At 49.6% G+C, this 24,073-nt stretch overlaps 2 protein-coding genes across 8 annotated transcripts in view; both read left to right on the top strand.

Moving 5' to 3' along the window:
* The first annotated feature begins 676 nt into the window (after nucleotides 1-676).
* On the top strand, nucleotides 677-18,079 carry NIPSNAP1 (nipsnap homolog 1). The gene is made up of 10 exons (XM_047759493.1): nucleotides 677-808; nucleotides 7,967-8,094; nucleotides 8,244-8,289; nucleotides 8,524-8,618; nucleotides 12,308-12,378; nucleotides 12,526-12,666; nucleotides 12,983-13,014; nucleotides 13,333-13,427; nucleotides 14,979-15,062; nucleotides 16,653-18,079. The coding sequence occupies exons 1-10, from the start codon at nucleotides 711-713 to the stop codon at nucleotides 16,715-16,717; spliced, it is 855 nt and encodes a 284-aa protein (XP_047615449.1). The 5' UTR covers nucleotides 677-710; the 3' UTR covers nucleotides 16,718-18,079.
* A 756-nt stretch (nucleotides 18,080-18,835) lies between these two features.
* THOC5 (THO complex subunit 5) overlaps nucleotides 18,836-24,073 on the top strand; it is a 38,559-nt gene continuing 33,321 nt past the window's right edge. For 2 of the 7 annotated variants that reach the window (XM_047759491.1, XM_047759487.1), the window contains exons 1-3: nucleotides 18,905-18,972; nucleotides 19,907-20,018; nucleotides 21,066-21,197. In XM_047759491.1, the coding sequence (XP_047615447.1) occupies nucleotides 21,102-21,197 (96 nt within the window). In that variant the 5' untranslated portion in view covers nucleotides 18,905-18,972; nucleotides 19,907-20,018; nucleotides 21,066-21,101. Of the gene's footprint in view, nucleotides 18,973-19,906; nucleotides 20,157-21,065; nucleotides 21,198-24,073 lie in introns of all 7 variants that reach the window. The other 5 variants (XM_047759490.1, XM_047759486.1, XM_047759492.1 and 2 more) reach the window with 3 other exon arrangements.

The following is a 24,073-nucleotide window of genomic DNA, read 5'->3' as shown; positions in this document are numbered from 1 at the left end:
GAGAGGGAACTAGCATCAGAGGATAGACATTCTTCAAGTGTGGGCAAGCAGTCTATCAGTCTATGCACATGGGGTCTGCAGGCTCTCTGCTCCTGCCATGTCTGTGACCTGGGGGATTGTGGGCTGAGAAGGGATTAGTTTGGAAGTCAAAGCCGAAGAAGGGCCTGAGGCCCCAGGAGGCCCAGACAGAGATGGTAGAGAAGGATGAAAGGGAAAAGGAGTTGATAGAGAGGAAACGAGCCTGCAACCCAGAGCCTTGTCCGTCTGTCTTAAAGTGGTAGGGGGTTTGTTCCTTAGATAATGTGAGAAACGCTACCTTTGCACCCCTCTCCACAGGAAAACGCACTGGCACACATAACTGCATACGCTTTCAATGGGCTTACCCTCTGCTGTTCAACCTTAAGTGCCCTCTTAAGAACCCCTAGTATTATTGTTCAATCTTCCCATTTCACCCAATTGGACTCTGAGGCCCAGAGTCGGCAGTGGGTTTGCTCAAGGTCACAGAGCAAGTCAGTAGCAGAGCTGCAGTGGCACAGAGGACAAAAACCCCAATTTTGCCCAGAATCTGCATCATGGGATGGACAGGGACAACGCCCACCTGTCTGGGTGGAGATGGAGGCGGGCGAGCCGGTGGGGCGGGGCTTATTCACGTCCCGCCTCCGCTGCCGGGTTCGGGGGCGGGGCCTTCCTCCAACCTGCACCGCTCCAACATGGCTCCGCGTCTGTGCAGCATCTCTGCGGCGGCGCGGCGGCTACTGGGGGGCCCAGGGCTTGGCGCCCGGGACACTGCGGCTGTGGCTGCGGCGCGGTACGAGCCGGGCAGGGTCGGCGCGCGTGGGGGGTGCAGGGGTTCGAGCCAGGGGCCGGGCGCGGGGGATGGGCAGAGACTCGGAGTTGTACTCTAGGGCTTAGAGGCGGGGGCAAAATCTAAGCCTGGGGAAGAGCTCTGGGCAAATGGTGGAGGTGGGAAAGGTATGCGCAGTTTCTTTGTCCTATTGGGTACCTGGCTCTGGGAGAGAATGAAAGATGGGGTGAATGTGAGGGGCAGGTCCGGGGCCATGGAGAGTGGGAGCGGGCGGCGGGCAGGAGGAGTGGCCCCTTCCCAGACCTTGCGGTGATTGTGAGAGAGCACGCTTCTAGGAGAGGCAGCTCTTCCTTCGAGAAGCAGTGGGAGATCTCCAAGGGCCATGGATGCCTAAACCTGAACAGTACAAGTGGAGCAAAGGAGGCTTGAGAAGGGATGGGAGTTGTCCAAGGTCACTCCCCCTGCGGTCCTGTGGCAGCACTGGGTCTGGACCCAGGCCTCCTGACACCCCCGTGCTCTTTGCACCACAACTGTTTTTGGCTTCCGGGGAGAGGGGGGAGAGGGAGGCTGGCCGAGCCTGGGTTTTTGTTTGGTCCCCACTCTGGACTGAGGCAGGGCTGGGCCTCCCTGTCTGACCCCTCCCTCTTCTGTATATACTTGTAGCCCAGTAGCCCCGTATATACTTCCTCCATTTCTCTTCTTATCACCCCATACACACTTGCCTGTCTCCCCCAATAGACCATCACCTTATTTTTCTGTCTCCCCAGTCCCTAGCATGGGGCTCAGGACAGTGTATGCTCAAGAACATTTGCCAAAGACATAAGGACGCCTATCCCTCCACCTGTGGAAGTAGGGGTCTGTCCCTCCCACAGCCCAGGTGTGAAGTTGCAGAGTTCTGTTAGACCTTGCCGTGGGGTGTTAGCTGTGCAGTGGGGTTTTGGGGAGACTAGAAAGAAGAGCCAGGCATGTGCCCTCACTCTGACTGCCCAGTAATTGCAGAGAAAACTGACATCATGGAGAGAGCCTGGAGTTTGCCTGGCACCAGCAAATCTAACTTAACCCTTTTTTAGTGGGGCCGACCTTGCATGAGTCATTTGGCCTCTGGAAGCCTCAGATTCCTCATCTGTAAAAATCATGGTAAAGTAGGATGTACTGTTGAGGATTAACAAGGCCATGTGTGTGAGGTACCCAGCCCAGGTGAACTTGCAACAGATGTTGCCACCTGCACCTACATCTCAAGCAGTTTATTCATGAGTCCCTGGTAATGTCAGGGCTAAAGGCGCTTTAGGGAGGTCATCTTCCACGAGCCCTTTGTTTTCCAGGTGAGGAAATCGAAGCTGGGGGCAGGACCTCACTTCCCCAGGGTTACACACTTGGTTGGTGGTAGAGCCATTTGTGTGATGACTGTCCAGAGGCCACAAAAGGAGCATGGGACATAGAAGCATTCTGCTGTTCCTCACTTATCCGCTCTGTAACCTTGGACGAGGTCCTGAACCTGTGATCCTTGTTTTCCTTCTCTGTAAAGTGGAGATGGTGATCCCTGCCAGGTGTTTTGCAGGATTGCTGTGGAAGCACTTGATTAATACTTATCAAGTCTCTCAAGGACTGCCTCGAAGTTACTTTCACCTTGGTCCCACCTTGGATGCCTGGGAACATCTCCTCCTGTCGACCCAGCCCTCAGTCTGCCCCATAGCTCTTTGCAGTCACTAGAGGGGGCCAGCAGCAGCCCTTCTGGCCTCTGAGCTTTGGGGGCTACTGAGGTACAGATACAGCATGGACTTTGAAATCAAATGGAATTGGATTGGAATCCTCTTGTCCGTTGATTAATTGTCCTTAAATAAGGCATAAGACATCCCTGAGTTTCATTTTTCTCAAAAAAAAAAAAAAAAAAAAACATATTGTGAGGAGTTCCTGTCGTGGCTCAGTGGTTAATGAATCCAACTAGGAACCATGAGGTTTCGGGTTCGATTCCTGGCCTCGCTCAGTGGGTTAAGGATCCGGCGTTGCCATGAGCTGTGGTGTAGGTCATAGACCCGGCTTGGATCTGGTGTGGCTGTGGTTGTAGGCCAGCACCTACAGCTCCGATTCGACCCCTAGCCTGGAAACCTCCATATGCCTCGGGTGCGGCCCTGGAAAAAGACAAAAAGACTAAAAAAAGAGAAAAAAAATTGTGAGGATCACTTCTTAGCACATAGTAGGTGCTCAATACACAGCAGTTATTACTGCTGTACTAGTAATCCTGTTAACACAAGTTTAGTTCTTCTTATGTGTTTTCTTTTTTTCTTTTTTTTTAGGGCCGCACTCGTGGCATATGGGGATTCCCAGGTTAGGGGTCGAATCGGAGCTACAGCTGCCAGGCTACATCATAGCCACAGCAATGCAGGATCTGAGCCGTATCTGCAAACTACACCACAGCTCACGGCAACGCTGAATCCTTAACCCACTGAGCAAGGCCAGGGATCAAAGCCGAAATCTCATGGTTCCTGGTAGGATTCATTTCCCTGAGCCACAACAGGAACTCCCTTGTGTGTTTTCTAAAGACACACTTCTGGAACAATAAGCAGAAACGTGGCCCCTTTCTCATCAGCTACCTCCAGACAGAAGAGTGTTTTCAAATGTGCTCAGAGCTATGCTTCCTAGCATATAAATCTAGAATATTTCAGAGCAGTTTTATATGGAGGCAACAGACGGTTGATCCTTACTGAGGGTGCAAATGTGTCTCAAACTTTCTCATCTGGGACAAATATTGAGCAACTCCCATGCCAGAAGCGTTGTGCTAAGTGACCAGGGGGTGGAAGTATGTCTGTGGGCTACCAGTGTGGCTGGGGAGACAAGACATATTCACATGAAAGTGATGAAAGGGCTGAGAGGGAAATATGAGAGGTGTTTTTTTTTTTTTTTTGCCTTTTCTAGGGCCATTCCTGTGGCATATGGAGGTTCCCAGGCTAGGGGTCGAATCGGAGCTGCAGCCACCGGCCTACGCCAGAGCCACAGCAATGTGGAATCCGAGCCATGTCTGTGACCTACACCACAGCTCACAGCAACGCCGGATCGTTAACCCACTGAGCAAGGGCAGGGACCGAACCCGCAACCTCATGGTTCCTAGTCGGATTCGTTAACCACTGCGCCACGATGGGAACTCCGAGAGGTGTTTTTATGCAAGGGGCTGAGCTGGTTTTTCTAGGCCTAAGGGGCATCCTTAATGCAGATTAGATACCAGAATTTTTGGTGTTTCTGGGATCATTTACTGAGATTACATGAAAAAGAAAAAGAAATTGGGAATGCTTTAGAGCAGTGATTCTCAATCTTGAGCATGCATTAGAATCCCTTGGTGGACTGGTTAAAACCCAGATTGCTAGGCCCACCCCCAGAGTTTCTGTTGCGGTGGGCCTACCCCTACCCCTACCCCTAATGGGGCCTGAGAAGTTCTAACAAGTTCTCAGGTGGTTCTAATAAGAGGGAATCTTGGCTCCATGGCCACCAAATTTAAAAGGGAATTCACTCTGGAAAGCTTGGCAGTATCATTCAGAGTGAGAAATCCAAGTGGAGACATCCAGCCTTGGTTTTATAGGCAGTAGAGGAATAGCATCACAACAATGGTGTTTTACAAAATTGCTGGACGGATTAGGAGAAAAGGGAAAGAGTGGAAGGAGTTCCCGTTGTGATTCAGTATGTTAAGGACCCAGTGTTGTCTCTGTGAGGATGCAGCTTCAGTGGGTTAAGGATCTGGTATTGCTGCAAGCTGTGGCATAGGTTGCAGATGCAGCTTGGATCCAGAACTTCCATATGTTGCAGGTGCGGCTGTAAATAGAAAAAAAAAGAAAAAAGAAAAAAAAATGAGGGAAGAATGGGAGCCAGGAGATTAGTTAGGAAGTTAGGTCAGAACAATGATATTAGCTGTGCTGCTGAGTTAGCCTTTCTCTCTAAAAGACACATCCTGTTGTCCTTATTTACAGATGAGGAAGATGAGGCTCAGAGAGATGAAGCTGAGCTGGGATTAGCCCTGGGTTTGTCTAGAACCTGTGCTCTTCAGCACTAATTCTCCTGCTGGCGGTGGGGATGGAAAGGGCCCCTGAGTCCCGAGTCCACACTCTGAGCCATGGTCCACTCTTTCCTTTCTTACCTCCCAGATTTCATCATTTTCATGCCGCTCTGTCTTAGCTCTCCATATGCCCTCCACCCCCCATGATACACACTCCTTCATTCATTCCCCAAGTGTGGACTGTGTGTGCCACGTGCCCGGCACTGTTCTAGACACTGGGAATACAGCAGGGATACACAGCACAGACACATTCCGGTCCTCCTGGGGCTGCTTCTATGGAAGACAATAAACAAGGCACGTAATAAAAATTCTATAACATGTTGGAAGGAGCTACAGAAAAATAGGGTGAGAAGGGTGTGGAAGTTCAAGGACAGGAGACTGCTGTGGTTTCACTGGGAAAGTGAAATTTGAACTCTTGAAAACGTGAACCTACAGATGCTACTTTCAAGTTCAGAGTCTGCTCTTGGATCTTCTTGGGGCCTGTAGAAAAGATCTTCAGAGAGAGGCTGCCCTACCCTGCTCTTTTGACATGTGCGAAAACCAAGACCTGGAGGCAGAAAGGGTTCAACAGTGGTGGGAAGAGAGGGGAGCCCTTCAGAGCAACTGGACCCCCTTCATTTCCCAGTCCCTCAGATCCCAGGATCTCTCTTCAGGGCTGGCCACTTGGCTGTTTATCTTGGTCACTGCTGATGTTAATAAATTACTCAAAGCCCAGTCCTGGAGCAAAGGTCTTGGTTGACAAATAGTAGGAGTTGCTGTCCTTCCTGCCACTGCCCCTTCCAGGGGGAGCAGGCTGTCTACATTCAAACCAAAGGTCAAGTCCCTCTGCCAGTGAAAACACCTGATTCTTCACAATATCTGCCTGATGCTAGCTCCCCAGGGCAGTACCTGACCTCAGGTGGGGCTGGCTTTAGATGAAAGAGTTTTGGGTTCTTGCCTGAGCTCTCTGCCTCCAATGTGCTGTGTCACCTGGGACAAATTTCTAGAATCTACATTATCATATCATTACATTGATTCAGCGGAATCACGTTAACTGAAAAGCTGATCACACTTCCCTGGCACAGAGGATATTCTCAGCCAGTCTTATCCAGCATGTAATCCTTTATTCTGGTCCCAAATTTTCATGGACTACAGGGAGTTCCCGTCATGGCTTAGCAGTTAGCTAACCAGACTAGTACCCATGAGGATGTGGATTCTATCCCTGGCATCGCTCAGTGGCGTAAGGATCTGGCATTGCTGTGAGCTGTGGTGTAGGTCATAGACTCAGCTCAGATCTGGCGTGGCTGTGGCTGTGGCATAGGCCGGTGGCAACAGCTCCGATTAGACTCCTAGCCTGGGAACCTCCATATGCCATAGGTGTGGCCCTAAAAAGACAAAAACAAAACAAAACAAAAAACAATAACAGGAATCCTATGTTTGGAAATACTTTTTTTTTATAGTTTTTTTTTTTTTGTCTTTTTGCTATTTCTTTGGGCTGCTCCCGAGGCATATGGAGGTTCCCAGACTGGGGGTCGAATCGGAGCTGTAGCCACCAGCCTACACCAGAGCCACAGCAACGCGGGATCTGAGCCGCGTCTGCAACCTACACCACAGCTCACGGCAACGCCGGATCATCAACCCACTGAGCAAGGGCAGGGACTGAACCCGCAACCTCATGGTTCCTAGTCGGATTTGTTAACCACTGCGCCACAACGGGAACTCCTGTTTGGAAATACTTAAAGCAATTTTTTTAGCCTTGTAAAAATGATAGTAAATAGCGAAAAATTTAGCCATCTTCCTCTCCCCTCTTCCAGGTAAGCAGTATTAACAGTTTGGGACTAATCCTTACTTGTCTTTCTCTATGCTCATATAAATGTATCACCACATTAAGATGCTTTTTAAACTTTATCAGTTCCAGCACTTGCTTTGTATTTTGGAGAAAAGCAATACTTTGATTAGCAAGATACTCATTCTAGCCACAGAAAAGCCTGTAAGAAGAAGACGACTTGCTGATGGGGCCCCCAGTGCCAGGCTCCCTGGGTGGTAATCATCCAGTGGGAGGGGGGCTGGCAGTTCAGGATGGCTACAAGCTGCACCACCGCTTTTAAGTAAGAAGATTTGCCACCTCTGGCAGCCTAGAAATCTCCACCCCTGCTGGGAACTTGTGTGGGGAGTGCAGTTATGATCTAGCAGGACCTGGTGGTTGGTTCCCCTGTCCTGAACAAGGTACACATGTCATTCATTCATTCATTCATTCTCATAGCAACCTAGCAAGATGCACAGGGCAGATATTTGTCCATTAAGTGTTGGCTGGATGAATGAAGATCTTGCCTTTTACCCACCTATCCCCAGCTCACCACCACCACCAGCCTTTATCTGCCAAATAGGCCCTGGAGCTTTGGAGACTGGCCAGATTACCTCCTTAAGAGAGAGAGCCTACCCAGACTTCTAGAGGCCAAGTTCAGCCTCATGCATCTGGGCTCACGCAGAGACCTCTGGCTGTAACTGTGTTCCAAGGTTCACTTCTCCTAGTGGACTATGACCTCCTCAAGGACAAAGCATATTTGTCTTGGGCTCTCCCTTTGTAGGGCCTGAGATCAGGCCAGGTGTAGTGTGAGCACCAGGGAGGATGGTGAATGCAGCCTTCTTATCAGGGAGAATAGAAATGGCAAAGAAAGCACAGTTAAAGAGCCCAGTATGTTCAGGGAGAAGCACACCTGGAGAGCAGGATACCCAGGTGGGAGTGGACAGGAGGAGAGGCTGACAAGATTATTTGAGCCATCATGGGTTTTGAACATCAGGCAAGGTGGGTTTGGAGTTGATCCTCTTGGCAAGGGGCTATAGCTGTGTGATCCAAATGGAGGATGTCTTGGAAAGGGGCAAAGTGGAGGCAGCGAGGCTAGAGAGAGAGGTGGGTCTGCCTCTCTTAGCCTCTTGAGGCTCAGTGGAGCTTCAGGAAGCAAACTGGGCCAGCCAGGATCTCTAGAAGGGACCAGGTCTGCTCAGCTGGCTCTAATGACATATCTTCTGGAGCTGCCATGGGATTCCATGGCCCCATTCCCAGAAATGTGGGTCACCAGCCCAGGGGAGCAGGGCATCTGAGCAGATGGAAGCACATTCTTCTGAATTCTATCCCGCAGGTTCTATTCCAAGGACAATGAAGGTAGCTGGTTCCGTTCCCTCTTCGTACACAAGGTGGATCCCCGGAAGGATGCCCACTCTACCCTGCTGTCTAAGAAGGAGACCAGCAACCTCTACAAGATCCAATGTGAGTGTCAGCTGAGCTCTGGGGCCCTGTGAGGCTCTGGCTGGGACTTGAGAGGGTCTGGGATATTCCGAGCTGTCCTGGGAGCCCAGGCCCTGTGGGCCACCCCGCCCCCCACAACTTCACTGCTTGCTCTGTGTCCTCTGTTGCAGTTCACAATGTGAAGCCCGAGTGTCTGGATGCCTACAACAGCCTGACGTGAGCCCCCTCCTGTCCCAGACCCTGCTTGGGTGGGGGCCTCTATCCCAGCCCTGTTCTCTGTGCAGAAATCCAGGGGGTACAGGTTTCAGAGCCACAAGTCCTAAGGATGCCTTGTGCAGCCTCTGCATCTTAGAGATGGGGAGACTGAGGCCCAGCCCTGAGGATCTGAGTTGGAAGCTGGGGCGCTGGTGGCTGATGTGAGCCCTCCTCCTGCTCTGTGCCTTCCCACAGGGAGGCTGTGCTGCCCAAGCTGCACCTGGATGAGGACTACCCCTGCTCGCTTGTGGGCAACTGGAACACGTGGTACGGGGAGCAGGACCAGGCTGGTGAGCTGCCCACCTCTCCAGTACCACTGCTGCCCAGCCCAGTGGCTGCCCTTCCCTCCATCTGCACAGTGGTGCCCAGAGAGGTCTTTATAAATGCAGCCCTCATTGGCTCACTCCCTGCTCAAATGCTGGGGCTGCCCCCTCTGCCCTTGGGGTGGCCTGTGAGGCTCTTGAGTCCTTCCCTGTCCAGCTGCTGACCTCATCTCACCACGTCCTCTTGCTCACCGTGTGTCCCATTCAGGCTTCTTTCCATTCTTCATATGAGCAGTTTTTTCCCCCTAGTTCCAGGCTGTTGTTCATGCTGTTTTAACAGCCCAAAGCGCTCTTTCTCTCTTGCCTGTCTTACATGGCGTACTCCTCTACTCACCGTTTACTTTGGTGTAGACATCACCTCCTCCTGGAAGCCTCCCCTGACTCAACCTGGGTGGGGCACCTCTCTTGGCTCCTTAGCCCCAGAATGTGCCCCTTCACAGCCCTGACCGTGTGCCCTGTTCTGTCTGTCTCCCCATGTTGGTAGGTGGGGCCCCTGCTTGTCTTTCTTCACCATTGAATCTCCAGTGTGCAGTTCATATTTGTGGAATAAATAGGGAGTCTTGTCTGAGCTGGTTCCTTGCAGCTTCTTGGGGCACCCCCAGGAAGCCCCATCTCACCCAAACATGCCCACCCCAGTTGGTACCAGCCGTGAGGACTCATACATGAATTTGGTTCACTCACAGAGTCTCAGCTACTAAAAGGGGCCTTGGAATTTAGATCTGCACTATTCAGGAAGGTAGCCACTCAACACATGTAGCTATTTACATTTAAATTGGGTAAAGTTAAAAATGAAAATATCAAGGAGTTCCTGTTGTGGTTCAGCAGTTAACAAACTCGACTAGTATCCATGAGGTTGCAGGTTCCATCCCTGACCTCGCTCAGTGGGTTGAGGATCTGGCATTGCTGTGAGCTGTGGTGTAGGTCGCAGACGTGGCTTGGATCCCATATTGCTGTGGCTCTGGTGTAGGCCCGCAGCTGCAGCTCCAATTAGACCCCTGGCCTGGGAACCTCCATGTGCCATGGGTGCAGCCCTAAAAAAGACAAAAAAAAGAACAACTCAGTTCCCCAGTTACACTAGCCATATTTCAAGTGCCACTGAAAAAATATGTGACTCCTGGCTACCATCTTGGACAGCACAGATGTAGAACGTTTCCATCAGGGTAGAAATCCCCTTGGACAGTGCTGATTAGGCTGCACACAGCACAGGGAGCTTCTCTGGTACCGCCCTGATAGAGGGTGCTTTAAGCTTCCCTTGAACACTCCCAGCAACAAGGAGCTCACTACCTCACAAGCCGAGCTATCTCATCCTTCAGTAGCCCTGGTAATTGTGTGTTTGTTTTTTAATTTTTATTTATTTATTTATTTTTTGCTTTTTTAGTTCTGCACCGACAGCATATGGAGGTTCCCAGGCCAGGGAGCAAATCAGAGCTACAGCTGCCAGCCTACATCACAGCCACAGCAATGCAGGATCCAAGCTGTGTCTGCAACCTACACCACAGTTCACGGCAACACTGGATCCTTAACTCACTGAGAAAGGCCAGGGATCGAACTTGCAATCTCATAGTTCCTAGTTGGATTCTTTTCCACTGTACCACAATGGGAACTCCTATTTGTGTTTGTTTGTTTTTTGTCTTTTTTGCCATTTCTTGGGCCACTCCTGCGGCATATGGAGGTTCCCAGGCTAGGGGTCGAATTGGAGCTGTAGCCACCGGCCTACGCCAGAGCCACAGCAACATGGGATCCGAGCCACATCTGCAACCTACATTACAGCTCACGGCAACACCGGATCCTTAACCCACTGAGCGAGGCCAGGGATTGAACCTGTAACCTATAGTTCCTAGTCAGATTCGTTAACCACTGAGCCACGACGGGAACTCCCCTATTTGTTTTTTAAAATCTGTCACCTGAACTTAAATTCTCTTAATCTTAAATTCTCTTTCAGTAACAATTATTGACACATTGATAGTGGGGTAAGAAAAGCTGTCTTCATTTCCAGTCCCTACAGTTTTCCCATTTTAGGCACAACTTAATCAGTTCCAGAAGTACTTCTTGGATTTTTCTAAGTATTTCCTAATTGGGAAATAAACTTTGCGGAATGGGAACTTGAATTTTTTTTTTTTTTTTTTTAGGGCCTCACCTACGACACATGGAAGTTCCCAGGCTAGGGGTCAAATCAGAGCTGCAGCTGCTGGCCTACACCACAGTCACAGCAACACGGGATCTGAGCCATGTCTGCAACCTATACCACAGCTGATGGCAACTCTGGATCCCCGACCCACTGAGCGAGGCCAGGGATGGAACCCAATCCTCATGGATACTAATCAGATTCATTTCTGTTGCGCCACGACAGGAACTCCTCAAAATTTTTTAAGACCACACCTGAGGCATATGGAAGTTCCTGGGCCAGGGATTGAATCTGAGGCATAGCTGTGACCTGTGCTACTGCAGTCAGGTTTTTAACCCACTGTACCACAGTGAGAACTCCACATTCAAAGGGTTTTTGAGTGCCTACTTGTGTGCCAGTTGCTAAAACCTGGAGAATATTAAGGTGGACAAGTAACAGACCTGATTCTGTTCTTCATAGTTTATAGTCTTGATGGTTCAGACAGATATAAACTAAATAGCCATGCAAGCAAAACTCAGTACTGGCCTGGGAACTTCCATATGCCAAGAGTGTGACTGAAAAAGAAAAAAAAAAAAAGAAAGATGGTGCAGAGACCAGCATCTCTGGATATGTCACTCTACCCCTGTCACTCCATACTGCACACGCTGTTCTGTTCCTTGGTTTGGTTTGGTTTCTCTTTCTTTCTTTCTTAGCCATGCCCACAGCATGTGGAAGTTCTGGAGCCAGGGATTAACCTGTGCCACAACAGTGACCCAAACCACAGTAGTGACAACATCAGGTTCTTAACCTACTGTGCCACCAGGGAACTCCTCTTAGTTTCTTCTTTATTTTTTATTTTTATTTAACAATTTTTTTATTATAGTTGATTTACAATGTTCTTTCAATTTCTGCTGTACAGCAAAGTGGTCCAGCTTATATATATATATATATATATATATATATATATATATATATATATATATAGTTTTTTTCTCATTATTCTTCATCATGTTCCATCACAAGTGATCAGATATAGTTCCTTGGGCTCTACAGCAGAATCTCATTGCTTATCCATTCCAAATGCAGTAGTTTCTTTTTAAAATTCATTGTCCTGGAGTAATCCATCTCAGCCCATCAGACCTACCCATTCCTTTGCTCAGCCTGTCCCTCACAGGCGTGGTGGTCAGCTTTACACATGCTGCTGCTCCTAGGGTCCAAGTTCATGTTCGATCCTCTTGTTGCTATTGAAGGGATGTTGGGTGGGAGCATTATTCTCATTTTCAAGATGAGGACGTTGAGGCCTAGAGGGGTCAAGGGCTACCTGGCAGAGCTGCAGCTCAAACCTAGGTCCCTTGGGCTTGTGTCCCAGTTTTCCCCTGCCCAGTGCTTCCCCAACTAAGCCAACGGGAACTCAGTCCTGGTGCTACAGGGATCCAGGCTGGAGACTGCCCTCTCCCCTCCTCGGTAACATACGCATCTAACCAGCCTCGGAGTAAGTAGGGCAGGGTCCCCCAGCCCCCTGACCTGTACCTTCCTCCCTGCCCCCCAACAGTACACCTGTGGCGATTCTCAGGTGGCTACCCAGCCCTCATGGACTGCATGAACAAGCTCAAAAACAACAAGGTATGTTGGCATCCACTCAGCAAGCCTCTCTAGATACTGGTTCTGGCTCAGCTCTGTGCTGGGGGCTTCCTGCTTTCCACCCCGTGGGACACAGGCCTGGGGTCAGGGTCCTTCCTGGTTGCCACACCTAAACTGCCATGCCTACAGGAGTACCTGGAGTTCCGAAAGGAGCGGAGCCAGATGCTGCTTTCCAGGAGGAACCAGATGCTTCTTGAGTTCAGCTTCTGGAATGAGCCACAGCCTCGAGCTGGCCCCAACATCTACGAGCTGAGGACGTACAAGCTCAAGGTGCCTCCCCTACTAGGTCCCCATCTGCCTCCTGCCTCCCCAGCAGCAGAGCTGCTGTCCAGGTACCCTGAGGTGGATGGGCCCTGTGCCCCAGCACCTAGACTGCAGCTTCTGGCCTTTTCCATCCTAGCTCAGTACAGAGGTGTGTATGCATGTGTGCATACAGGCACACCCAGGTGTGAGTCAGGTCCCCTGAATGAGGCCAAGCAGCCCTTGGAGCTGGGGAGACACGACAGTTTCCCATCCTGACCCAACATCGATGCTTGGAATCCCAGGTGGGGGCTTGTTCCCACCCTCTGCTCTGGTTCTCTTTCAGCCAGGAACCATGATCGAGTGGGGGAACAACTGGTAAGTGGCAGTGCCAGGGAGTCGGGGGGACCCTGCCCAGCTGTACCAACAAGGCCATTGCTGAGTCACCTTGCCCAAGGTGCTGTGGCAAGGGGATCCAGGAGAAGGTTATGATCCAACCAGGGGGTGAGGATCCTATAGACAATTGTGGTAGAACCCCTCGCCAGTGGCTACACCTCTGTCACTCCTGTCCCCAGTCATTTCAGAGCCCTACCTCAGGCCCCTCCCTTGTGTGACTGGGGAACCAGCCTAGGGGCACATCAGAAGGCCCTTTGCATGGGCCCTGGCCTCTGCCCCACACTCTTCTGCCATCTCTAGGGCTCGGGCCATCAAGTACCGGCAGGAGAACCAGGAGGCAGTGGGCGGCTTCTTCTCGCAGATAGGAGAGCTCTACGTTGTGCATCATCTCTGGGGTAGGCGGGGGACCCTCAGGAGCCCTCTGTGGGCCCCTTTCTTCACCATCACTCTGCCTCTACAATGCGAACACATTAGTGCCCCTGTGGAGTTTATGTTCTAGCAGAGGGAGACACCACCTCAGACGTAAACTAGCAAAAATGATAATTTCAAATTACTACAAATCACAAAGAGACAGGGAGAGATAATGAAGAAAAACATGGGGAGTTCCCATTGTGGTTCACTTGCAACGAACCCAACTAGTATGCATGGGGATGCTGGTTCCATCCCTGCCCTTCATCAGTGGGTTAAGGATCTGGCGTTGCCGTGAGCTGTAGTGCAGGTCACAGATGCAGCTTGGATCTGGCCTTGCTGTGGCTGTGGTGTAGGCCAGCAGCTGCAGTTCTGATTTGACCCCTAGCCTGGGAATTTCCATATGCTGCAGGTATGGCCCTAAAAAAAAAAGAAGAAAAAGAAAAATGTGGGAAAGTTTACTAGATTGGATCAACAAAGAAGTCCTCTCTGAGGCCTTCTTGAGGAGGTAAAATGTAAGCCCACCTAAAGGATGAGGAGTTAGCTGTGAATTGCCAGGGAAGGTATTTTAAGTAGCAGGAACAACATGTGCAAAGCCCCTGTGGCAGGGAGAGGCCTTCAGGGTTTTGAGAAGTAAATAGGAGGCTGGTATGGAGAGAGTGGGGAGATGGGGATGGTCCAGATTAGACTGGGCTCCTGCAGGCCATGGGGATGGGTTGGGATTCTTTTTTTTTTTTTAGGGCCACACATGCAGCACATGGAATTTTCCAGGCTGGGGTCAAATTTGAGCTGCAGCTGCCGGCCTACAGTATAGTCACACCAGATTCAAGCCATGTCTGCAACCTACACCACAGCTCACAGTAACACCAGATCCTTAACTCACTGAGAGAGGCCAGGAATTGAACCTCCATCCTCATGGATACTAGTTAGGTTCATTAGAGCTGAGCCACAATAGGAACTCCAGGATTTACTCTAAATATATAGAATCGGGCATCAGGAGATGGTTATACTAGTTCAGGTGGGAGAGGATGGTGGCCTGGCCAAAGGTTGTGGTTGTAAGGATGCTGAGAAGTTCTCAAGTTCATTGGTCTGGAGGTGGAACCAATGGGACTGGTGAATGAATGGCCTGTGTTGGGTGCGGGAGCAAGAGAGGCTCCCAGACTCCTACTTAGGCAGCTGTGTGTTGCTTACTGAGACCTGTGGAGGAGTAAGTTGGAGAGGTTGGGAGTGTAATTTTGATCCTTGGAAGTGTTACATTTGAGACGCTGACATGCAGAGTAGATAGGTCAGGTGGACACCGCATATACAAGTCTAGAGCCCTGGAGAGAGTTCTGGGCTGGAAATAAACATTCGGGAGTTGTCAACAAGTGTACTGATTGGATGAGATTGTCAGAGCAGACAGTGTTTGCTAACAGTTGGGGGCATCTGGGGAGGAAGAGACAGCAGGGCAAGGTCTGGGGCAGTGGAAGAAGGGCCTCGTGCTGGATATAGGATCAGATCTTCTGAGCCCAAGGAATGAGCCTATGCCTTCCCCACAGCCTATAAGGACCTGCAGTCTCGGGAGGAGACCCGAAACGCTGCCTGGAGGAAGAGGGGCTGGGATGAAAATGTCTACTACACAGGTAAGCACCTCCTCTGAGTTCATCTGGGCCCTTTGGAGGTCATCTGCCAAGAACCTTACCTGAGGATGGAATCTCCTCTTCAAGGAGATCTGTATCACTTGATTACCTCCAGTGACGGGGAACTCACTTTTAGGACAATGAGTTAGTTTCTATCCTGGTGGCATGTTCCACGTGATGTGGGCTGTCGTAGGTGAGTGCTCTAAGGGGCAATAACACAGCCAGGCTCCCCTGCCTCAGAGAGGTGTTGTGGTTGAGTGCCCAGTGTGACCTTGGGCATGGTTCTTCACCTTGCTCTTCCTTTTTCCATCTGTAAGATGGCATTGGTTATAGTGCCTTCCTCTGAGGGCTGAAGGAATGGTTCCAGGAGCTTATTCTATTCTAACTTGCTTTTTAGGGCTGCACCTGCGGCATATGGAAGTTCCCAAGCTAGGGGTTGAATCAGCTACAGTTGCTGGCCCACACCATTGCCACAGCAATGCCAGATCCGAGCTGCATCTGCAACCTACACCACAGCTCATGACAACACCAGATCCTTAACCCACTGAGGCCAGGGACCAAACCATGGATACTAGTCAGATTCTTAACCCGCTGAGCCGCAACAGAACCCCTAGGAGCTAATTTATGAAAAGTGCTACACCCAGACTCTGGCACAGAGGAAGCACACAGCAAAATATTTTCAAGCAAGCTTTTTACTTACAGTGTTTGCCACTTTGCCAGGATGCCTGAGAAGCACCTGGAGTCAGTAGGTGCTGATTGAGCCCTCACTGTGTGTCAGGGACTGTGGCAGGAAGGGGGTTGGGAGGCACAGAATGAATAGGAGTCTGTCCCTGCCCTTAAGGAACTTACAGCTTAGCTGCCACACTCACCATCTGGTGTGTGGGAGAAGGTGTCTCCTCAAGGAGTTAGTGGGAGCCTTGGTCTTCAAAGTGTGGTCCCGGGAGACAGTGTCAGCATCTGCTGGAAGCTTGTTAGGAATGCCGAATCTCCACTCCCCTCCTCCCCCCACCACTGAATCAGAATCTGTACTTGTACAAGAGCTGTATTTAATTTGTAAGCACAGTAGAGTTTAACAGCTCTGAGCAGGAGGAAAGAAAGAGTCCAGCTTTCTGGGTGACCTTGGGCTGGCCCCCTCTGAGCTGCGGCATCCCCATTTGTAAAATGAGTCAGTTGAATTAAATCGGTGTTTTTCACACTTTAGCCTTTGGAGGACACCTTCACAGCTTTCATCCTACCAGTTGATTTCCACTACAGTTATTGTCTTGATTTTTTTCTTTAAATCCTCCTCCTTTGTCACCTAGCTTTGTCCTAAGCGATAATATCTGTGAAGTCGTTTTTGAACTATGCTAGTTATTTTTTCACATACACAGGAAAATAAATGTATAGTTATATGAAAAATTTTCAGAGCTGCATTTCATCACAACCGAAGACCCCATTGTCTTACAACTGGGGAGACGTGGCCCTCTCCTTGGGCCATCCCAGGAAAGCAGTGGGTCTTTCCCTCAGAATCCCAGGCCTCCTCCTCCTTTAAGGGCTAGTTTGGGGGGTTGGCACGCCGTGGCCACCTTGTGACTTCTGCCTCTCTCTCTACAGTCCCCCTGGTGCGACACATGGAGTCTCGGATCATGATCCCTTTGAAGATCTCACCTCTGCAGTGATGCTGCTGCTGCCTCCCCCTCTCCATCGGGGTAGCCAGGGACAAAGGGGCTTCCAGTCCTGCTGTCTTGGTTTACTCTCGGATCCTGTGGACTCTGGCGGGTAGTGCTCAGCTCAGACAAGGGAAAGCTGAAGGATGATGAGTTTCTGAGGACTTATAGTCCTGCCCAGACCCTTCCCATCTTTCCCACTCACCCCTTCCCCTGTGTTGGAAGCAGTCTTTATTTTAAGTTCTCTGAATGAAGAATAGCAACCTTTTATGTCTTCTTACGGTTCCCTCTAAGATGACTCATCTCAAAGCCAGCAATCCACAGTCTCACCCTGGAAATCCTAAGTTTAGCTTTAGCTGCACAAAAGGTAGTGTGTCCAGTGGTTAGAGGTGGGGTAGAAAGGGAGAAGGTCATACCAGGCCAGGCTCTCACAAATTCTCTGGTTTCCACTCGGCCACTGAGCCAAGTCCCTCCTCCTGGAGAAAAGCCTAGAACTGCCCCAAGAAGCAAAAGGGAAAACCCTCAAATTAGCAAAGTCCGCAGGACATCCACATATTCCACCCAATATTCTACACAGAAAGGCTGGGAAAGGGGATGGGAGCTGGGAGGATCTGGGGGAGGGAAAAAGAATGGAACAGCAACTCAGAAGGTAGAACTTAGGACTCAGAACTTGTGTTGGAACTGCAGAATTTGGAATATAGAATTGAGAAGATAGGAGTTCCCATTATGGCTCAGTGGAAACAAATCTGACTAGTATCCAAGAGGATGCAGATTTGAACCCTGGCCTCGCTCAGTGGGTTAAGGATCTGGTGTTGCCAGATGTGGTGGTACTGTGGTGGAGATCGCAGATGTGGCTGAGATCCCACGTGGCTGTGGCATAGGTCAGTAGCTGTAGTTCTGATTCGACCCCTAGCCTGGGAACCTCCATATGCTACAGGTGTAGCCCTAGAAAAAGACCAAAAAGAATTGGGAAGATTGAACAGAGGTGACGAGACCTCTTGGGGAGTAAGTGTAATACAAGACAGTTGTAGAGAGGCCCATCCTATTCCCCAGACAATGATGTTGAGAACTTGAGTGGTTCTAGCCCTTCTGTGCAGGCAGCATCTCCTGCCCTCCTTACTGCCCTCTGCAGCCAGAGCTACTGGGCTAGGTACCATATTTCCCTCATTCTGCATTCCTCTTCTCCCTCTTCACATTCTATCAGCCCTACCCTCATTCTCCTGGGCCACTGGCTATGTGGAGTGGGGTCAGTGACTTTGGGGGCTTCCTCAGTGACACCCACACCGCATGAACCTCTGGGTAGCTTGATTCTGCCTCCCTTTCAGGAAAACTTATGCTGGTGTTGATGGAACCAATTAAAATATTTACTATAAACCACGGGGTCTTTTCTTCATCTGCAAGGAATTTTGGCAGGTGCCCAAGGCAGGGCTGGCTTCTCCACGTGGCTGACCCACCCCCGTGGAGGGTTTTTTGTTTCCTGAAATCCTGTCGAGGAGCATCCTCCCACTATGGCAGAAGGAACTGCACTATATAACTAGGGATTCGGGACATGTGTTTCTGCCTTCAGATAAGTAGGACTTAGTAAACTCTATCTGTACTCATACCTGGGGTAGAAAATGCTTGAAACTGTCAAATGCTGCATTAGATTTGGGGCTCTACCCTAGGTAAATGTGGCCTAAAATGGGAAAAATACCGATCAATCTTTGCGGGGGGGGGGGGAGGCTGAATGAAATGGGCTTAAAACCCTCCCTGACTTGCTGCCCTCACTAGTGTGGGATGTTAGGGTGGATGTGATGGTGATTTAGAATCCAGGTTATGGAAGCAAATCCACGGGGATCCAGATCTTGACACCACCACGCTAGGTTATCCTGGGCATGGGCAAATTCATACAACACCTGGCAGAGCTCCCATAGTTGTCGGACATCGTTTTAGGTGCTGGGGAAAGAATGAACGAGGCACATAAGAGGCTTTGCCCTTGCAGCCTCGGTTTCCTAGTTTCGGGGGGCAACATGAGGCTGCTGGCTGGCTAGGACCCGCCCTGACAAACCAGGTGCCGCCGCCGCCGGCGTCGGAACCTCCTTGCTTCCCAGCAGCCAGCGGACACCAGCACAGCAGTCTGAGCCAGGACCCTTCGCGCTTCGCTTCCGGCCTCCGCGCCTCGCTTCCGGTCGGCCGCTCCTTCCTTCCGCTTCTCTATGGTGCGCGCTCCACAGTCCTCCCGACGCCGGAAGTGGCTCGTTCGCCGGGACGGATTCTGGGCGCGTGCGGTGAGAAGTGGGCTTGGATGGAGCCGGGAGGGTCCGGGCGGGGCGCGACGCGCCTGGACTGGGAGGCAGACCGCCCGAGGGCGTCCCCTACCTAGGGTCCAGCTCCGGTTCTCCGTCCTCGTTCCTCGAGGACCCGGGCCGCTCTGCTCAGCGCTCTCAGTTTCCTTCTGTGGGAAATGTGTGCAGCATCGTCAGGCCCCACCTCAAGACGATGGTAGTGTTGGTGATAACAGCTCACAGTTATTCTGCGCTTGTGCGTGCCAGACACTCTACTGTGGTTGCCCAAGTCAGGATTTCCCACACTTAAGCCTTTGGGGTCTCTCGCCTGTGGAAAATCAACTTACCATGTATGACTGTTAGCTAAAGGTTTTTAACTGAGTCACTTTTAAAATTCAAATTTAAGAAAAAAATTTGTCTCTACAGTAAATAGAAAACAACTTTCACTTGTTTTATGCAGAAAATAATGATAAAAATTAATGTATTTACAAATTCCTGTCATGGCTCAGCGATAAGGAACCCGACTAGAATCCTTGAGGACAGGGTTTGATCCCTGGCCTTGCTTAGTGGGTTAAGAATCCGGTGTTTCTGTGAGCTGTGGTGTGGGTCGCAGACATGGTTTGGATCTGGCATTGCTGTGGCTGTGGTGTAGGCCAGCAGCTGCAGCTTCGATTCGACCCCTAGCCTGGGAGCTTCCGTATGACATGGGTGCAGCCCTAAGAAAAAAAAAAGGAAAAAAAATTAACATATTTAATGTTCAGAGTTTATCATTAATGATTAGGCTAGATTTCACTGCCTAAGGATCTGAGACAGGGTCCCTTTGTTAACAAAGGACGTTGGCGTTCATAGATGTTAAAGACAAACTAGGGATATAAGACTGTCTCCTTGAAGCAATCAGAAGTTTCTAAAAATTGAAAAGGATTAACTTTCTCCCTAGGTGTTCAACATTATCGATCACCTGTGGACCATCAAAAGCCTGCTCCCAGGTCATCTTTATCGTCTTCCTCAGTGGAGTGCTTCCTGTGTTAATGTCCACAGTAGCCCCAGAGGTAGGGACACCTGTTCTCATGTGATTTATAAAGAAACAGACCCAAAGAAAAGTGAAGTGACTTGTCTCTGCACTCATAGCCATGAAATAGAGGCGTGGAGACTCCAACTCGGGGCTTCTATGACTCAACTTGGATGAGGTATTGGCTCCCTTAATATGTGTAGCTGATGGATTCATTGGGTTGGGGGTAGTGCTGCCCATCTCAGGGGCATTTGGTGACAATCACAGGTAGCAGAGGAGGATACTTTGTGACCCTAGCACCCCATGAAATATTGGTTCCATTCTTTTATTTATTTATTAATTTTTTTTTTTTTTGCCTCACTCAGGGCATACAGAAGTTTCTGAGCCAGGGATCGAACCAGAGCCACAACAATGCCAGATCCTTTTAACCAATGGCGCAGGGCTGGGAATTGAATCCTCGACACCGCAGGGACAATGCTGGATCTTTAACTTTCTGTACCACAGTGGAAACTCCTGGTTCCCTTCTTTTAAATTTCAGGTCAAACTGGGAGTTGATGGCTTGGAGAGATGCTATAGTGGCAAGACTACAGGACACAGTAACGTAGTTGTCAAGAGCATGGATGTAGCGTGGCTTGAGACCAAGCCTTAGCATCCTAGCTATATGACCTTGGGCATGTCATTCACCTTCCTGACTCTCAGTGGTCTCATCTGTAAAATAGTGCGTTTTCGTATTTAAGAGGATCCTTGTTATAAAGATTGAATGAAAACACACCCATAAAGTGCTTAGATCAAGGTCCACTACACCGTGATCAATTGGTAGTATTGAGAATGGGCTTATGTGCCTGTCTGAGGAGTTTGGTCACTGGGATGGTGGAGGTGGGGAAGATGAGTTCATTTTGGACAGGCTGAGGGATGATTCCTCTTTTTACAGAGGAACAGACTGAGGCTTTAGAGGATTTGAGTTACTTTTCTTGAGTTACTGAGAGTGTAAGAGGCCAGAAATGCTAGTTAGACTTTAGTATTCTAACTCCAGGAAAATCTCCAGTTCCAACTCTGGAAAAACTCAAAAGCTTTCGTCTCTTAACAGGTCTCTGCTGTTTCCTCCTGATTTCTCCAAACAACCATGTCATCAGAATCGAGCAAAAAACGGAAGCCCAAAGTGATCCGGAGTGATGGAGCTCCAGCTGAAGGAAAGCGTAATCGTTCTGACACTGAGCAGGTGAGATCAGCCAGAGCTGCCATGCTGCTGAGAAATTGCAGCCCTCGGCCAAGCACCTGGCTGTGGGTTTGCAGCAGCTGAGGGTCACAGGCGCAATCTCCTAGGTGGCCTCTGCTTGAATTCCCTCAGCTTCTCAAGACCTGAGTGTCCACATCAGGGTTAGCTGCAGCATCCCAAGAACCAGCCAGCCTGTATGAGGCAAGATCAGTGCCTGAACACAGAACAAGTTCTAGTATGGTGTATCTTCAGTTTTCCTCATGGTCAGAAGGTGGCAGTCCATCTGCAAACATACCACTAAGGCGTTGGAGGTACAGCATCCCTGGTCTGCTGCTGAGACAGTACCAGAACCATGTACTCAAAGTGGGCTGAGTGTTCTCATGGTCAGCAGGTTCTTCCTTTGCTGTTTCTGTATTCTTGAATCTGTCAAGCTAATTTATGACTTAACTACTTTTTAAATTTTTTCCATTATGGTTTATCACAGTATATTGAATATAGCTCCCTTTGCTACACAGTAAGACCTTGCTTTTTGTTTCTTTGTTTTAGGGCTGCACCTGAGGCATATGGAAGTTCCCAGGCTATGGGTCAAATCACAGCTGCAGCTACAGGCCTGTGCCACAACCACAGAAAAACTGGATCTGAGCCACTTTTGTGACCTGTGCTGGATCCTTAAACCACTGAACGAGGCCAGTATTGGAACCCACATCCTCATGCAGACTACATCAGTCCTTAACCCACTGAACCACAATGGGAACTCCAGACTTTGTTGTTTATTCATTCTGTTATATAATAGTTTGCATCTGGAGTTCCCACTGTGGCAAGGTGGATTAATGATCTGGCTTGTCTCTGCAGGCACCAGTTCAATCCACAGCCCATCACAGGGGTTAATGATCTGGTGTTGCAGTTGTGGTGTAGGTCGCAGTTCTGGGTCACATTCAGTCCCTGGCCTGGGAACTTCTGTGTACTGTGGGGACAGCCGGAAAAAAAAGTTTGCATCTGCTAATTCCAAACTCCCAGTCTATCCCCTCCTGCCCCTGCCCTTGGCAATCACAAGTCTCTTCTCTATGTCTGTGAGTCTCTTTCTCCTTCATAAATACTTTGATTTGTGTCATATTTTAGATTCCACGTATAAGTGATATATGGTATTTGTCTTTCTGACCTCCTTCACTTAGTTTGATAATCTCTTGGTCCATCCCTGTTGCTGCACATGGTGTTATTTCCTTCTTTTTATGGCTGAATAGTGTTCCATTGTACATATAACCACATCTTCTTTAATCATTCATCTGTTGATGGACAATTAGATTGCTTCCATGTCTTGGTTGTTGTAAACAGTGCTGCTGTGAACATTGGGGTGCACCTGTGTTTTCAAATCAAGAAACTTTTGGAGTTCCTATAGTGGCACAGTGGAAACAAATCTGACTAGTAACCATGAGGTTGTGGGTTCAATCCCTGACCTCGCTCAGTGGGTTAAGAATCCGGTGTTGCTGTGAGCTGTGGTGTAGGTTGCAGACATGGCTCGGAATCTGCATTGCTGTGGCTGTAGTGTAGGCCAGCAGCTGTAGCTCCAATTAGACCCCCAGCCTGGGAACCTCCATATGCCGTGGGTGCTGCCTTAAAGAAAAAGCAAATTAAGAAACTTTTTTTTTTTTTGGTCTTTTTTTCTTTTAGGGCCACATCTGTGGCATATGGAGGTTCCCAGGCTACACCTCAGCCACAGCAACGCTGGATTGGAGCCTCATCTGCAACCTACAACACAGCTCATGGCAACTCCAGATCCTTAACCTACTGAGCAGGGCTCAAACCCCCATCCTCATAGATGCTAGTCAGGTTCACTAACCTCTGAGCCACAATGGGAACTCCTGTCTTTTCAAATTAGTGTTTTGTCCAGATATATATCCAGGAGTGGGACTGCTGGATCATATGGTAACTGTTTTTACAGGTTTTTTTTGTCTTTTGCCTTTTTAGGGCTGCACCTGCAGTTTATGGAAATTCCCAGTCTAGGAGTGTAATCAGAGCTATAGCTGCCGGCCTACACCATAGCCACAGCAACACTAGATCCACGCATCTGTCACGTACACCACAGCTCACGGCAACACCGGATCGTTAACCCACTGAGCAAGGCCAGGGATCGAATCCGCAACTTCATGGTTCCTAGTCGGATTCGTTAACCACTGAGCCACGACAGGAACTCCGTGTTTTTAGTGTTTTGAGGAACCTCCATACTGTTCTCCATAGTGGCTGCGCCAATTTACATTCCTACCAACTATGTAGGAGGGTTCCCTTTTCTCCACACCCTCTCCATTATTTGTTACTTGTAGATTTTTTGGGTTTTTTTCCCCCACACCCATGGATTGTGGAAGTTCTTGGGCCAAGCTGCTGCAGTGACAATGCTAGATCCTTAACTGCTGAGCCACAAGAGAACTCCCTGTTACTTGTAAACTTTTTTTTTTTCTTTCTGGAATGCACCTGTGTCATATGGAATTTCCCAGGCATATGGAAGTATCCAGACTAGGAACTGAGTTGCAACTGCAACTGCGGGCCTGCACCACAGCCACAGCAACACAGGACGCAAGCCACAATTGCAGCTTACCCCGCAGCTTGTGTCAGCGCCAGATCCTTAACCCACTGAGCAAGACCAGGAATTGAATCTGCATCCTCATGGTACTAGTCAGGTTCGTAACACACTGAGTTACAATAGGAACTCCATACTTTTTTTTTTTTTTTGTATTTTTAGGGCTGCATCCACAGCACATGGAGATTCCCATTCTAGGAGTTGAATCGGAGCTATAAGTGCTGGCCTACATCACAGCCACTGCCACGCCAGATTTGAGCCTACACCACAGCTCATGGCAACACCAGATCCTTAATCCACTGAGTGA

Source organism: Phacochoerus africanus, chromosome 15 (assembly GCF_016906955.1).
Source record: "Phacochoerus africanus isolate WHEZ1 chromosome 15, ROS_Pafr_v1, whole genome shotgun sequence".
In the NCBI taxonomy this organism is placed as follows: domain Eukaryota; kingdom Metazoa; phylum Chordata; class Mammalia; order Artiodactyla; family Suidae; genus Phacochoerus; species Phacochoerus africanus.
Note: the sequence above shows the minus strand (reverse complement) of the source record. Positions and strands in the feature narration are given on the sequence as shown.